This window comes from Mercenaria mercenaria, chromosome 3, assembly GCF_021730395.1.
Source record: "Mercenaria mercenaria strain notata chromosome 3, MADL_Memer_1, whole genome shotgun sequence".
NCBI lineage: Eukaryota > Metazoa > Mollusca > Bivalvia > Venerida > Veneridae > Mercenaria > Mercenaria mercenaria.
The window spans coordinates 99796781-99814313 of record NC_069363.1 but is presented as its reverse complement, the minus strand read 5'-3'; the positions used below and the strand labels follow the sequence as shown (position 1 = coordinate 99814313).

General features: G+C 35.1%; 1 protein-coding gene across 3 annotated transcripts in view; it reads right to left on the bottom strand.

Annotated features, from left to right (window-relative positions):
* Positions 1-17533, bottom strand: part of LOC123523740 (transcription initiation factor TFIID subunit 2-like) — a 48650-nt gene that overhangs the window by 29760 nt on the left and 1357 nt on the right. For all 3 annotated transcript variants that reach the window (XM_053539458.1, XM_053539455.1, XM_053539456.1), the window contains exons 2-11: positions 11313-11365; positions 9656-9728; positions 8313-8409; positions 7489-7607; positions 7111-7252; positions 6702-6896; positions 6281-6383; positions 1779-1897; positions 1130-1343; positions 66-263 (exon numbers count right to left, since the gene is read on the bottom strand). In XM_053539458.1, coding sequence (XP_053395433.1) covers positions 66-263; positions 1130-1343; positions 1779-1897; positions 6281-6383; positions 6702-6896; positions 7111-7252; positions 7489-7607; positions 8313-8409; positions 9656-9728; positions 11313-11365 — 1313 coding nt within the window. The remainder of the gene's footprint in view (positions 1-65; positions 264-1129; positions 1344-1778; positions 1898-6280; positions 6384-6701; positions 6897-7110; positions 7253-7488; positions 7608-8312; positions 8410-9655; positions 9729-11312; positions 11366-17533) is intronic.

Genomic DNA, 17533 nt, shown 5'->3' with positions numbered 1-17533 from the left:
CTTGTTATATGTTTCAGGGTAGGCAGGTGACATCGTGTATGGTTGGAAACATTAGAAGTACATACCTGTAGCAACAGTGTGGCACCAATTCTTGCCTCTAACATACGAAGAATTAGCATGGATTTCTTGTTATACATTTCCAGGTAGGCAGGTGACATTGTATGTGGTTGAAAACAAGAGAAATACTGATTATTCTGTCCAGTGGAAGGGTCTAACACAATACCTCCACTCTGTGCTTCATACTCCTCCACCTCTTTTAAATACTGCAATATATAATAGGTCATAATTATATAAACTCTACTTTTAATGCAGGGAAGCTTAATAGTGAATATAACTGTTTATGTAATATGACCTTCTCTTATGAAAGTTTAAGGTGCATCAATAGACATATTTTCGGGCAATTTTGAACCTACTAAAAGCTCCTATGAATACAAACCCAACCAAATTAAACCTCATTCCATCTACAAGTAATTATTAAATTTTGACCTATACAGTGCTTTAGGGTATAGTGGATTTTAGGGTATAGAGGATAGATTAATAAATTTTATATTTAGACTTGAATTATTGTATAAATTTTCATATCATTCTTTTACTGGCATGCAAACAGACATTCTGACATACATTTTAAATATTTGCTTGTTGTGTTATTTTTCAAATGTCATCAAATGTAAAATGAAGCTATCCCCTATAGACTAAATCAGTGTATATGTAAAAAATGTCAGTGAATGAAAAGTATTTGATAGAAATTTAAAAAGCTGAAAGTTTTTGAAAAGAGAATATATTATTATTCTGATTTATAGTAAAGAAATCTTGGAAAGTTTGTCAAGATGTGGATTTCAAACTAATAATGGAAAAAATGACCAAAGCTATCCTGTACACCCTAAATCAGCTCATATGTAAACAATGGCTTGGAGGGAAAAAACATGAATTTCTATTAAAAGCTGTATGTTTTAAGAAGAATAGATGTTTTCTGTCTAATATACTGAAAAAAAAAACTACTATTTTAATTTCTTTGAACTGGAATGCAGGAAAAATTAGTTAGCTATCCGCTATACCCTAAAGCACTGTATAAATTCAAGAAACCATATTGATAAAAGCTGATTTTCTACCACAGAGAATTGAGTCCTACCTGAGCAATTCCATGTCTGTATTCATTGTTACCGAATGTTTTCTTTACAAACAGTTGAGTTAGGTATGCTGCAATACCCTTGGTAAGCCAGGCATCAAACCAGCATTGCATTACAATAAAACATCCGAAAAACTGTTGCGCAATCCCAGCTGCCATGTACTTTCTTGTTATAATGGTCTGATCTATAACACGAGCTGAGTGTAGTAGGTTGGTACTGAAAACAGAAAATTTCACAATAACCATGATTTCATACAGCAACCTCAATCATTAAAAAAATCTGAATGAAGATCCTTTGGAAGCACAGAATGACATCAAACAAAATAATAGCAGACTCAGTTTGACCGAGTCTGTTCACAAGTGCAACAGCCCTCACATCCCTAACACCGGCTTAAGCGGAATTCTATTTCATAGGTATTGAATGGACTCCATGAGTCCAGGTAATTCTTTTGTAACAATCATTTTTACAGTTTTCATTTTTGCATAAATATTCCTGATCAGTTTCTAACAAGTTAAGAAAAAATCTTTTAAGCATAAAATACAGGTACATGAAGCATTGTCTTTGGTAATTTTATCACACTTAAGAACCCAACCAATGACCATTGCTTTGTAGTATATAGCTCTCCACAAGCTGAAATTTTCTACTGCATACCTGAATATAGTCATTGTTGCAAATGCCTGCATATCTTCATAGCTCTCGTCTACAAACACTTGTTTATAACATGAGAACGGATAGCGACTCGACATCAGCTCTTCATAAAACTCAAAACTCTGTAAAGTTATGGAAAAAATAAACAATTTAAAATTTGGAAATGCTTGCTTGAACTGAAATCTTTTATATCCATAAACATAAAATATGTTAAATGCCAGATATGGAAAAAATATACAACAATTTTTGGAAATCTTTGCTTCAAATCAGAATCTGATTTTTTTTTTTTTTTTTTTTTTGCTTAGAAACGCTTGACAGATCAAAAGTCTGAGTTTATTTTTGCACCTATTCCCAAGTCAGGTCTATTTTCCATTATAAAGATTTATATCTGATCAAGTTAGAATGACAATACTCTCTCGGACCATGACTTTTCCCCTTTGTAAGATACCAGTCTCAATTTACCAACAAAATGCAAACACTCGAAAGTGATTCCAGAAGCTTTGAGCTATCTTATCCATCTATTGAAAAAAAAACATACACACTTCAGAGAAACTCTTCTGTTGTCTCTGGCTCAGATATTGCCTCTTAGGCTATCAGTTTTAGCCTGAAGGTGCAGTAAGGTGGAGTAATATACAGTTTATTCACCATGCAGAAAGGATGATTCATACATGGACTGGTAAATGGCTGACTGTTTCATGACTGCCCTAGTTTTCCAGTTTAGGCCAACATTTTTTAGTTTTCTGGTTTACGGGAGCGCCGACCCTATTTTTTGACAAAACAAAATAAAAATAAAAGTCATTTTCAGTACTTTTATTTTCATTTTACCCGCCGACCGTCCGTAATTGCTGCTGCCAAAAATAAAAGTTTAACTGTATGGTAGAGGTTTTTAATCTAGATCAGTAGACGCATGAAAAATGGCGGCCTGCATAAAATGTAAATTGTGTGAAATTAATTGGAAAAATCAAAGAGCTATAAAAATAAATAGATTGGCAACTTGAAAGGCATATAGAGCAAATCTCGCCAACATCCCGTGATAACTGAATGAGATCTCGTTTACCGGAAGTGTCGCTTTCTCCACACGCCATTTTGTATGCGAAAGTAATTATTCATCGTAAATCAATTATCTCCGTATGACCACGCTTCTTTTAATGGCAAGAAACGTGTACTTTGTGTCTTAAGAATAAGACTATTTCACATTAAACTAATGTTGTTTTAGAAGCTAACATGTATTTTAAATGTAGTTTTAAAGGTACAAATTGTAACTCCATGCTCGCCGATGTTTGTTTTTACTAAGATAACGCCGATTCACGCTCTGACACGAGATCACGCGAGATTACAGCCAGTTGCCATTCTGTGTATTTTATACTTCTTTTGAAAAATATACAAGTTTACAGACAATAATCTTTGGAATGAGTTGGCAGAGATAACAAGTGTTGTAAAGAAATTGGATCTGAGTAGAAATTACGGCACCTAAAGCCCAACATTAGGAGTAATCACCTACGAAAAATGGCCTTCACTATCAGTACAGATGTTGAAAAATCTGGCGTATCACATGTACAAGATTTGTTGTCTGTATATTATAATTGGACAATGATCGAATTCATGTGGGACTGTCAGAAAAATACCACAATTGATAACAAGAGTGCAAGAATGTCACAATATACGCCCGTCACAGCAAATTTCTTTACTCTAGCACCTGTATTTGCAAATGGAATTTTAATTTTGTGGTTGTTTAGTAATAACTAAGTGTTTTGTTTTTCTAAGTCCACAAAAAAACTCCTTACCAGGTAGAGATACCTTAAAATACACCTAAAATTGGAAAGTAACATCTATGTTGTACCACAGAAAAGTGGTCTTGGTTTTTCCCTACGGTCAATTATAAAAAAGTTACAATATAAGTTATTTATAGTAACAACTAAGGGAAGTTAATCTTAAAAAAAAAAAAAAAAAAAAAAAAAAAAAATCAAAAAAAAAAATTGTAAGTCCTCACAAAAATCTTTACCAGGTAGAGACTGGTCAAAATACACCTCAAAATTGGATGTAGCATGCATGTTGTACTACAGAAAAGTGGTCTCGATTTTTCCCTACGACTAGTAATGAAAAAGTTACAATATAAGCTATTTATAGTAACAACAAAGGGAAGTAATTCGAAAGAAGGGAACTGCGCATGACACTTCGTCTCATGATGGTGTATAATTGTGTCAAGTTACATCAAAATCTCTCCATGCATGAAGAAATGCTTCGGACAAAGTCATTCTTGTATCTGACCTTTGGCCTCTAAGTGTGACCTTGACCTTAGACCTAGGGACCTGGTTCTTGCGCATGACACTACGTCTCGTGGTGGTGAACATTTGTGCCAAGTTATATCAAAATCCCTCTATGCATGAAGAAGAAATGCTCCGGACAAGGTTTTCATTCTTGTATCATTTGACCTCTAAGTGTGACCTTGACCTTAGACCTAGAGACCTGGTTCTTGCGCATGACACTCCGCCTCATGGTGGTGAACATTTGTGCCAAGTTATATCAAAATCCCTCTATGCATGAAGAAGAAATGCTCCGGACAAAGTTTTCATTCTTGTATCCTTTGACCTCTAAGTGTGACCTTGACCTTAGACCTAGGGATCTGGTTCTTGCGCATGACACTCCTTCTCATGATGATGAACAATTGTGCCAACTTTCATCAAAATCCCTCTATGCATGAAGAAGATATGGTCCGGACAAAGTCATTCTAGAATTTGACCTTTGACCTCTAAGTGTGACCTTGACCTTAGACCTAGGGACCTGGTTCTTGCGCATGACACTCCGTCTCATGATGGTGAACAACTGTGCCAAGTTTCATCAAAATCCCTTCATGCATGTAGAAGATATGCTCCGGACAAGGTCTGTGGACGCCGCCCGCCCGCCAACCCGCCCGCCCGCCCACCCGCCAGGGGCGTTCCCATAATACGTCCCGTTTTTCAAACGGGCGTATAAAAAGGAAAGAAACCAAAGAAATTGCAAAATGGAAGAGCAAAAGTGAGTATCAACTTGCTAAACATATTTTTTTTTACTTTGAAGTCTTGAGGGTTAGAGAAGAAAAAATACTAATACCACAATTTTCAGTAGTTCTGTTCAAAACAAAGTGCAATTTCAATGTAAAATGACATGTCCCGCAAATGCTTGACAATGATACATGTGATAAAAGATTCAAACTAGTCAAAATAATTGGACCGTCAGATTAACAGGCTGGGCACATCTCCCAATCGGGGTACGACGAGGTAATTTACCCCGATTGGGAGATGTGCCCAGCCTGATTAACGGTTGTTTAATATTTGTGACAGGCAATCTAATCCAGTGGAGATATTGGACATATATAAAAGATTATCTCAATATTTTCTATGATCAAGTTCTAGCCAGGTACTATAACTCAAAAGATAATTATGAAACATGAAACTCCGAGCAATATATTATCATGTTCACTTAATAAAGTATATCAACAAAATCTGTAAGAAGACCCTTTGAAAGTATGTTTGGAACAAACATTCAGACACTATGCCACATGTGCCTTTGACACTGAGGAACACATAATGACATATCCAGTAATAAATGTTTTTTTCGGACTCATAACGTATTAATTCCAAGTCACATCTCAGTGAAGGGTCTTATAAATCTCTGATAATGTTGTCTGAACATCAGCGGATAAGGTTGTCATTTTGTACACATTTTAGCTGAACCAAAATTCAGATTGTTTTGGCTTGTCGTACAATATAGGTGGCACTGTCAGTCAGCAAAATATAAAACAATATTCAAGCCACTGAACCTTAACCAAAAGCAATTTAATTTTAAAGCCAGTGTTACTGAGTGTGCATAATATTTATCAATTCATAATTTTTCAATTCTAGTATGACGATGCCTGTCTTTTAAGACTCCATCTCCAGCCAATCAATATGCATATATGCAGGATGCAGACCTAAAGTAGTCATTGCATATACCCATTTTAAAGCAGTTTTTATTCATGTTTAAATAATAAACATTATGCAGTGGTCTTATGATATGATAATGTCAACTGTGATATATGTATATTTAATAATGAAAAATGTTTCCACAAGTCTATTTTTACTTCAAAATAGATACATACAAAAACACAAATAGTGCATATCCTTGGTGACTTTGAAAATGGCATTATTCATACAAGCTACACATAAAGAAAACAACAGTATACTGAGATGATGAGATATAAACCAGTTCAGAATAGGTCATTTGTGAGTGTGTATGCAATTTAAGCTTGCAAGCTTTCGTTTTCTGTGGTTTACAAAAAATAAAAAAAATTGTATCCTTTTGGATGTTTTATTTTTATTTATTTGGTCAACTGCTCAAAATTGGGACTTTTATTTTTATTTTTATTTGTCCCCCCCGACCCTAATTTTTTGAAAAATCTCCCGTAAACCAGAAAATAAAAAAAATGTTGGCCTTACCAGCTGAGTATTTAACCAAAATGAATATTTCTTGTAAAGTTTTTCACTCACCTCATGTAAATAGCTGGTAGTATGTTTGAGAATTCCTTTTAAATGTGGCAAACAAAAATGTGTAACTTCATGCATGTTAGGGTCCACTAGTGTTTCAAATGGTCTGAAAGCATTGTAGGTAGAAATAAATATATCTGTAGAGCTGTACAAATCTTTCAAACAACTTTATATAAACTAAGAACACATAACATCTTAAGTTGATTTCTATTCATATTCTTAATATCTGACTTATTAAGCTTTACTTCACTATGGGATTATTACTTCCACCTAAAACATATTCATTCAAAATTCAAAATATTTTAGATATTAAGCAAATAATTATAAAATATTATAAATTACACATGTATATTAAGTTTTGATCAGAAATATCATGTATTTGTAAGTTTTTAAAATATTTTAGTATTACAAATTAACAACAGACCCGACAGCCAGAGCAATATTCGGTGCCGAGGTCGGAGTACTAAGGTAATAGTGGTACGTCTTTGCTCTTTTATCTGTGGTATATACGACCTCTAAAAGGTCACCACATGACACGGCTGTCATCTCAAGGTCACAGGTGAACTCTAGCTTCCACGTACACGGCTCGGCGTAACTGTCTATACATGGAAACCATAATCTACAATATAAGTGATTTTTTTTTTCAAGTATAATTTTCTTTCAAGTCATATTATTGGAACATAATTATCTTTTCATGATAAAATATCATAAGTGTCCAATCATAATGTACGAAAATCTGACTGAACATCTCATCTAAATGGAAAATCTGGAAACAGCAGGCAGGTTTCCCCGATAGAAATGATACTAACGTAGAACTTATATTACTAGCCTACCTGGAAGAGTTCTCATGTCTGTATGTAAAACAATGAGCTCCTCTTTCAGCTAATGTTCCCTCAGCATTCGGCAAAACAAAATGTAAACCGCCCTCGGGCTGCTCCAGGGAAAACTCTATGTTGATTCTGATTGGCTGTAGCTCTACAATACCAACATTAACAGTTCTGATATACAAATGAAATAAAGCACACAATCAATGTACCACATTAAGAAATCTGAAACTAATTTGCAAAACCATCAAAATACCAGCAAACAGCATCTTTAACTAAGAAAGATGTGGACACCTTAATCATCAACAGGAAGAACATTCATATAGTAGATGATTTTGGGCAAATAAGCTTCATTATTTGTAAAAACCGCATTTCTTACTGACTTACCAGCTACAAGAGGGAGACACTCCTGTGGAAGGCGTATTGTAACTTCACCATTTCCTAGATCTGGGTTGGTTGACTTTACTGCCCCATTATAACACTTCTCATACACTTCTAAACTACGCCTGGAATTTTCAATGTACAAGAATAGCCAAATTTTCAAAACTGTGAGGTAATTATTATTCATGTGAAGGTGTTTTTCATGAATTTCTAGGTTGCACTGATTCACAACATCAAATCCCAAAAAAAAAATCATCACAAAATTTTTCACAAATGTATTAAATATTTCTTAGTAAACATAAACAGTAGAAGCATTAAAACCTTGCTCAATAATTTGGCTAACTATGCAGGATTTCTATAATACTTAACCATTAGCAGACCAAGATCGGAAGTGCAGGTTGATCATGGTCTGCACTGTTTGCTATTCAGTCAGTAAATTTTCAATGAACACCCCTCTTAATAATGAGTGGTACTGCCCAAACTGAATGATGGATTAGTCCATTTTCAAAATTTAGCAGGGTTAGGGTTAAATGTCTTTATGGTAAGAATACTGACATACTGCCAAGTTATAGAGAAATTTAATTCTGTTTTAAATTTTTATATTGAGTGCAATCACTTTGTCTTAGCAAGCATCTAGGGATTCAACAAGATGAAATGATATTTATGTCTTGTAAAGTTTGAGTAATCCAGGTTCTGCAGAATTTCTTCAAAATGTCTTTGAAATATTTTTGTGTCCGTAATTTTTTATAAAAGATCACCTGAAAATGCATCTAGAGAAAAATGCAATTTTGCAGGCGGGACATGAAACAAACAAATCTGTGAATACATACTGCCTGGCCTTTTCTTCATCCTGTACAGCCTCCAGTGTGGGATCATTGTACCAGAATGTTGACTCCCAGGTATCATTGACTAGCACTCTATATATCCCTGACTACAGTTAAAGACTTCAATCTCAATTACCTTTGTTTTGACGGGCAAGTGATCTTAACCACTTGGCAAGGAAGCCCCTTTCAGTATCTTTTAAGCATGTGTGATGGACTCATGTTAAAGTATACAGATGCAAGCCTTTACCGCTTTATGTATTGCAAATAGTTATCAGGGCAGAGCATGTAAAGTGCCACATGAGCCAGTTTCAATTTGGCTCAAAACCTCTATCATCAGACTCTTAACAAATAATAATTTCTTGGCTGACTTTACTGCAAAAGTGTATGTCTTCTCATACTCTTCTAAACTATATCTGTAATAATTCATGAACACTTAAATAATGAAAAGTCCCATAATTCTAAGGTATTCTTTTTGAGACTTTTGTAATTTAAAATGCTTAAATGAAATTTGAGAAGTGTTAGCCCAGAAACCTTTGCAATATAAAGTGGTCAAGTCTTTCAATTTTGTTTTTTTTACAAATTATTGCTGTGAAATTCCGTTCAGTCATTTTGCAAATATAAAGTTATGCAAAAGAAAAGAAGAGCTGCTTTTGAGAAAAGTGTATGTCTCCCACAACTGCCTAATCACCTAAATCATAAGTCAGTCTTTTATATACTGTTTACTCACTACAAAAATACCTTTGAAGAGTAAAAAGGCTGATTTTGAGTAATTCAAGGGCCATAATTCTGAAGTGCCTGGGGCAATTTGGTTAGTTAAAGAAATTGGCCGAGGAGTTATGGTCAAAAACATTTGGTTCAAGTGTGGTAAAGATCAGATGAGAAATGTTTGACTTAGGCCGCGGACAAGAGCAAAAATTTTTTTTCCGGTATTTATTATTCAAGGGCCATAGTTCTGAAGTGACTGGGCCAAGTTGGCTAATTATCGAACTTGGCCAAAGACTTACGGTCAAACACATTTTTTTTTTAAATTTGGTGAAGATCGGATGAGAAATGTTCATCTTAAAGCACAGACAAGAGTAAAAAGGCTGATTTTCCGTAATTCAAGGGCCATAATTCTCAAATGCCTATGCTGATTTGGCTAGTTATCTAATCTGGCCAAGGACTTATGGTCAAACACATTTTGTTAAAGTTTGGTGAAGATTGGATGAGAAATGTTCGACTTAGAGCGCGGACAAGATTTGTGACAGACAGACACACATACAGACAGGAGTAAATCAATATGTCTCTCACACCACTGTATGGTGGGAGACAAAATAATAAAAATTATGCCAGTGTACAAAAAAGGATACTGCATTGTTTACTGTTGAGTTTTATCCTTTTCAAATCTGCACGTAGTGGGTATATAGTCAGCTCCACATAGCCCTGCAATAAATAGCATGTAACTGGTATATAGTCAGCTCCGCACAGCGCTAAAGTAGTAGCATGTAACTGGTATATAGTCAGCTCCACATAGCTCTGTAATAGCGTGTAATGGGTATATAATCAATTTCACATAGCCCTGTAAAAATAACATATTGTGGGTATACAGTCTGAAAGCTCCACATAACCCTGCAAAAAAATAACATGAAGTGGGTATATAGTCAGCTCAACATAGCCCAGCAATAAATAACATGTAGTGGGTATATAGTCTGCTCCACATAGCCCTGCAATAAGTAACATGTAGTGGGTATATAGTCAGCTCCACATAGCCCAGCAATAAGTAACATGTAGTGGGTATATAGTCAGCTCCACATAGCCCTGCAATAAATAGCATGTAGTGGGTATATACCGGTAGTCAGCTCAACATAGCCTTGCAATAAATAACATGTAGTGGGTACATCCACAAAGACCTCCAATAAATAACATGTAGAGGGTATATAGTCAGCTCCACATAGCCCAGCAATAAGTAACATGTAGTGGGTATATAGTCAGCTCCACATAGCCCTGCAATAAATAACATGTAGTGGGTACATAGTCAGCTCCACACAGCCCTGCAATAAATAACATGTAGTGGGTATATAGTCAGCTCCACAAAAACCTCCAATAAATAACATGTAGAGGGTATATAGTCAGCTCCACATAGCTCTGCAATAAATAACATGTAGTGGGTATATAGTCAGCTCCACATAGCATTGCAATAAATAACATGCAGTGGGTATATAGTCAGCTCTGCATAGCCCTGCAATAAATAACATGTAGTGGGTATATAGTCAGCTCCACAAAGACGTCCAATAAATAACATGTAGAGGGTATATAGTCAGCTCCACATAGCTTTGCAAAAGTAACATGTAGTGGGTATATAGTCAGCTCCACATAGCTCTGCAAAAGTAACATGTAGTGGGTATATAGTCAGCTCCACATAGCCCTGCAATAAACAAGTCTTTAATTAGTGATTAAGCAGCCTTTATCAATTATATGATAACTATAAATATATATATTTCTTGAATATAAAAAAAAAATGAGTTTCAAAATTATATGTATAATGGCACTTTATGCAGAGTAATAATCAAAATATGCAAGAATTATATTTTGTGATTTGCTGCAAGTGGGTGGTTAGAACCAGGAACCTGCTTTGATATGCTTGAAATAAAGCCTAGAAAGGCACATAACATCATGACGTCTTTCTTCACCATTTAAGCAGGAATGTTACAGTTACTTTTAAGTTAACCTTTAACATCACACTGACAAAATTATAGGTCATATAGCGACTTCTTGCTTTTCCGATGGAGGAAGACCACAAGTGCCCCTCCAGGCATTATTTTATCATGGGCTTGCACCTGGGCAGCACCACAGACCTTCCATAAGCCAGCTGGATGGCTTCCTTACATGAAAAATCCTATGCCCAAAGTGAGGCTCGAACCCAAATCAGTCGGAGAAAAGTTATTTGAAGTCAGCGATTTTAACCACTCAACCACGCAGGCCCCCGACTAAAGTTGTAAGTTTTAAACTAGACAAAAAGAAACTTACAATAAGTGATTTTCCTTGAAAATTGAAAGCCTTTACACATAGCACTTGATGAGCTGAAAATAAACACGAGACACATTTCAAAGACAATCAATAATTAATAAAAATATTTCAATCTAACACTGTTTCACTGACACAAGGAAATCCTTTTCAAATTTTTTAAAAAGGCTATCAGTAAGATGTCAGTGCAACAAAACAAATGACGTTATGCTTATTGGAAATATCAGGAAGGACCATTTATGATTTATGCTAAAACTCTTTTTACTAAATTTACCGGAATGACTCTTTTCCGTAGAAAGAACTGAAATAAGCATTTCTATGGAAAGGACCAAAAGCACCCTGTCTTATAGGCAGAGCTTCTTAATTTGTATCATGGTTGTCCCCAGCACTGTTTAGTACAGGGTAGCACGTGCTTGAATTTCAATGTCAATGTAAGCGCAGTGTTGTTGTATAGCTTAAATTATATTGTACCCCTCTCATGGCACGTTAAATAACATAACATTTGTATTATGGATGAATAATTTCGTCATATTTATATGACATGTGTATAAAATTTAGTGTGTATGGACACTGTTGACAACCCTAGTTTTATTGCTGCTTTGTCACGTGTGACAATTTACAGTAGATTAGTGGTTTATAGCCCTTGAATAGATCTACAGATGTTTGTCATTGGCAGGGGCTCTAAAATTTGATGAACCTACAGTAACTTTGACTAAAATGAATCACAGTTATGTACTGTTAGATTTTTAGATGAGTATGTTGGTTGTTGATAAAAAGATGCCTTAAATGTCTTAGTTCAATATGACTTCTTCTATTAAGGCAATTTTAATTTCAAAACTCAAAATTAAGTTGAATCCATTTGTTAAAACAAATTTCTAAAATGTAGCACTTCTGCTCCATATAACTCAAGAATTATTTGAAATTGACTCTAATATAAATGCAAGTTTGTTAGCCTTACAAAAATCCATAAAAAGCCGTAAAATTGGTCTTTTCCATAAGCTGCCACTTTCATGCATGTCAGCTTTAAATGGCAGCACATTATACACATGATTACATTTAAGCCTAGTTGTGCAATATATCAAAGTGTATTTGGGATTCATCTTTTACTAACATAAAATTATTGACCTATCAGGGAGGTAGACCAGCCCAAACTTCACAAATGTGTGCAGTCTATTACAGTCTAACAGTATGTGTGTGTGTGTGTTGGGGGGAGAGGGGGGGTGCGGAGTTTGGGGAAAGAAATTCAGAAACATGCTCCTCTAGAACAAGAACAAATGTCACCATTGTATGACACATGCTCCCATGAAAATACTTGATAAATAACAAATAAAGTCCACAAAATCACCACAACTCCAGTAAAAATACAGACATGAAAGTCCCAACAATCAGACAATATGTGCATGTCTGCTTCGTACTGATGATGTATACCAACTTTCATTTCAACTGCATAGAAACTGTACCAGGAGTTGTGTATGTTCTGATGTGTAATACTTCAAAGTCAAAAAAAAGGGGAGTCCAGCCGTATACAGGGGTGTAAAATTCTTTTTCACACCACTCACCCTGCAGGACTAGTAGCTAGTAAAATCTTCTCGCCCTTAGTGAACAGTCACTCGCCCTAATAATTGACATTTTTAATACTGTCACGTTTTATGAAAGGATTATTATGTACAACAAGCAAATTTCAAATATAACACATAGCTCGTACACTTCATTTCCTTTTTGACTTCATTTTTGTTACTCTTAAATTTCCTTTTCACACCAGACATTTTTCTTTTTCTTTCACTAATTTTGTCATCTCCACCATCAAGTTGCTCTCAATAATAACTGCATTGATAGTAATAATAATCAAAGTCTAACCCCTACTGGAGTTTCCCAAAGTGTCAGGAAAGTATTAAATATCAGTTATTTTCATTTTCTCAAGACTTATTTCCCGAAAAATAATTATTTTGAAAAGTGTCCTAAAAAAATATGGATACAATAGTCATCATCCACTACCCATCTTGAAAGCGAAAAAAAAAGTTGACAATCATCGGTAATTATTCTGTTGATAAACTAAGTAATTGTCCTTGTTTTCATCATCAATTAACATCCTCTCAAAGAGCTAAAAGAAGTGTGTCGGTATTATGACATCTAAAGTGTAGATCAAAGCGGTATTGTTGCACGAGATTGTCATGGCATTACGTCACAGTTACAGCTTTCGCGCCATGTGACACATCACTGTCTGATTGAACCGCCTGGATTCTTTAAATTGATGAGAAATCAATAAAAAAGTTTCTTCCTTAATTTGTTATTAAAAGCGAATATGCAATATCGTGTATAAACTGACAAGTAAATGTCTCAAACGATAATAGTGGAAATCCTACCTCTGTGACCTATTTGCCCTCAAGGAATTTACATTACTGTTTGAGAAGAATATTTTATCAAAAAGTACATGTACAAAGGTTCATTTAAAACTTATCAAAAACCGCAACATCATTTTGTTTTATTTTAAAATCAAATTTCTATTTACGTCCATGTGGTCACGTAACCTATAGGAGAGGTCGCGTTTGTATACAAATCCGGAGTAATTTCTATTTTAAGAACTAATAAGACAGCAATCGGGTGGGCAGAAGCCAATCGTCCATGTTTTTTGTAATCAGTGATGTTATTCTAACAGTCTAAACTTTCTTAAAACACAAATTACATCATTAATTTTTTGATCAATGCAAAGGTTATAAAACAAGCAATTTATTGATTACTTTTAATTGTTATTTCGAAATAAAATGGATCAATTATGAATGCTTAACTTACACTGTTTTTCTAAAAGTTTTGAACATCACTACGCCGCTTTAAAAATTGTATGTCATTTAAAACAGTTGTTCATTGAAAAAAGATATTTGGATACAAAAATATGAAAATTGTTAGTATTTCAAATCTTTTTGAATTTTGAAAATCCATAAATGAGCAAAAAAGTTATTACAAATTAAAAATTCTGATTCCATACGCATACAGTGTAAAAAACATTTGTTTTGCCTACCAACAGATAAACAGATGTTAGCGTGTGACGTAACGGCGATCACTCCTATTCCGCCGCACTAACAGAAACCTATTTACCAAAAAAATCGTTTTACTCATGTATTTAAATTACTGCCGCTTTTTTGTTATTTAAGATTTTTTTATTCTGTTTTTTGTTATTTCTTGTCAAAAGTCTGAATTTTATGCCCATAGTATGTATCACTTATTTTCTCTTAGAAAGAAATAAGTAATTAAGATCGCCCTGTTTGAAATTTAATTTAACAAATGATTATATGAGAATTCGACAGTTTTTATACAAAATTGCTTACATTTCCGTCGATATTTTATTGAAATCTTAATAGAATTCAAATTGTATTACTTCTCAAGCCGTGTTGAAAAATTGAAGCGATAATGTTAAAAAATTGTTAGATTGTGTTAACACATTGATGAAAATTCATGGTGCTTCCCCTGTAATGCATTTTTTCTTTTACAGAAACTGAAAAAGGCATTAAAAATGGTGTTCATTTGAGAATTTTCCTACTTTTATCCTTAATCTTCGGGATTACATGAAGATTTATGTCATTCTTTTTGGCCAGTCTGATAAAACGTAAATATCTAACAGTGACATTACACTTTTAACAACTTCTGCACGTCATATTTTCTAATACAGGCTGTAGAATGTAGCATCAGCAGTCAAATTCCTACAATTTCTGGACATCAGGTGCTTATTTTGACTGCTCCCGGGGTCCGTTTAACATATATAGAGATTTCAATTTATTAATTTTCTTGACTGTACCACTTACTGCTATATAATCGTTCAGTTTTGGTTACACTCTTGCATCCTAAAATTGTCTGATAGGTGCATAAGGTGCAAAATCTATGAAAACACGCGATTTTGGTGGTGGGTGGGGTAAGAAATAGACCCAACGTCGACATAAATATCAGCGTATTCATGAAATATACAAGCAAGTAATTAGACGGGACATTTATTAGTTCGCATGCTTCATTTGAACCATATGGGTAAAATAATAGGAGTACGGTGACTGAAATATCATGAATTTCTTGATTCAAGTGAAATATTATCTCTATCTAAGAATGCAGGCAGGTCCCGCCACCAAAATTTCGTCAGCGATTTTCAGCATATGGGTATCCGAGTAAAAAGGTAATCATATCTCAGTTCGTTAATGTTTATTTTATCATTCTGAGCAATATTTTGTTCATATAAAATGAAAAAAGTATCGCTTTAGGTCAAAGGGAAGTAACTAACAGGGCGTTTGATTGGTTGAAAAAGTATATGGTATTCTGAGACAAATATTTAAGATGTAAAGTGGTCTCTCATTGGTGAAATATCTGTTGAATATGTTTGAAAACTGTTTTATTTCTTAAATTGAGGTTCTAAGCCATGATTAATGGAGGAAAAAATATTTGAAGATGTGTTTTGCTTGAAAATTTTGCTTGTTTTAGTGATACAGTATTTTCATGAAATGTAAACAAAAATTAACTGCCGGACTGGGGTTTACTGACTTGCGGGTGAAAAAAGTGCCAAAAATGACGGTCAACATATATACATATATTTCTGGCTGTTTTCTTTTAAGTCTTCATCTACATCTACATCTACATCTTTCACCCAACCATTGATTTCCGACTATCACTTGGCGGCGCTGTCAGAGAAACAGTTGTTAAAGAAATGATATGTTACAATGTTAAAATAATAAAAGCTAAAAAGACAGTATGCTACAGTTAAAATGGGGCAGAGGCACTAGAATTACATACTGACCACCACCAGCCTCTCTCTAAAGATACCGAGACTGGGGCTAGATTTAACATAAGTTGGTAGGGAGTTCCAGAGACGGATGGTCCTTGGGAAGTAGGAGTTAGAAAAGTACTGAGTGTGAGACATGGGGATTAAGTAATTTAGGTTTCTAGTTGGAATAAGATGAGATTGATTGACTGCAACTGTCTGGGTCCTTATTTTATAAAACATTACTAATGAGTTGTGTAACCTTCTATATTGGAGTGTATTCCATTCTAAAGTTTTCATCATTTGTGTAACACTACTGGTGTAACTGGGATTTTTCTTTCTAAAGATTCTAAGGACTTCACACTTGTCCGGGTTGAACTCCATGGACCATGTCTTCTCCCAGGTTTCTAAGTTAATGAGGTCTTGTTGCAGAGATACACTATCTGAAATGGAGTTGATGGTAAGGTATATTATGGTGTCATCTGCAAACATTCTTGCGTTACATTTGACCGAGTCTGGCAAGTCATTGATATATACCAGGAAGAGACATGGCCCAAGAACAGACCCCTGGGGAACTCCAGACAGTACAGGAAGTTCACTGGAAAAATGACCATCAACAGCGACTTTCTGGGATCGGTTGGACAGGAAAGATTTGACCCAATTGGTAATTTGTGGATTGACACCAAGGCTTTGTAGTTTATAAATTAGTCTTATGTGATCGACCTTGTCAAACGCCTTGGAGAAGTCCATGACAATAACATCTGTTTGTTGACCCTGTTCAGTGTTATTGTAAAGTTCCTGAGTGAAATTAATGAGCTGAGTCTCACAAATGTGACCTGATCTAAAGCCATGCTGGAACTGGCTAAGTAGCTTATGCTTGTCAAAATAGGTCATAAGATTGGAAACAACAATGTGTTCAAGGAGTTTAGAAGCAATGCAAGTTAGGGAAATTGGGCGATAGTTACTAGGTTTAGACTTGAGACCTTTTTTAAATACGGGGGCTACAGTGGCTTTTTTCCAATCACTGGGTACTAGGCCAGATTCGAGAGATAACCTGTATATATGGGCAAGTACAGGAGCAATCTCACTAGGCCAGATTCGAGAGATAACCTGTATATATGGGCAAGTACAGGAGCAATCTCATGGTGGAGTTCTTTTAGGATGCGTGGGGATAGTTCATCAGGTCCTGAGGCTTTATGTGGTGATAGGCCATGGAGCAGTTTTTCCACACCTTCAGTGGTGACCTGGATCTTATTCATCTTGGAGACTGGGGATGAGAGAATGTTGGAACATATATGCTTCAGACTAAGGGGCTGGGGAGGGGAAAAGACAGATTCAAATTGTTTGTTTAAGATACATGTAGTAGCCTTTTGGATGGGGTCCGTGTAGGTAAGACCATCTGATTTGAGGGGGGCGATGCCGACATTTTCTTTTTTGTTGTGCTTGATGAAACTGTAGAACTTTTTGTTTTTACCAGGTTGTGAGTCAT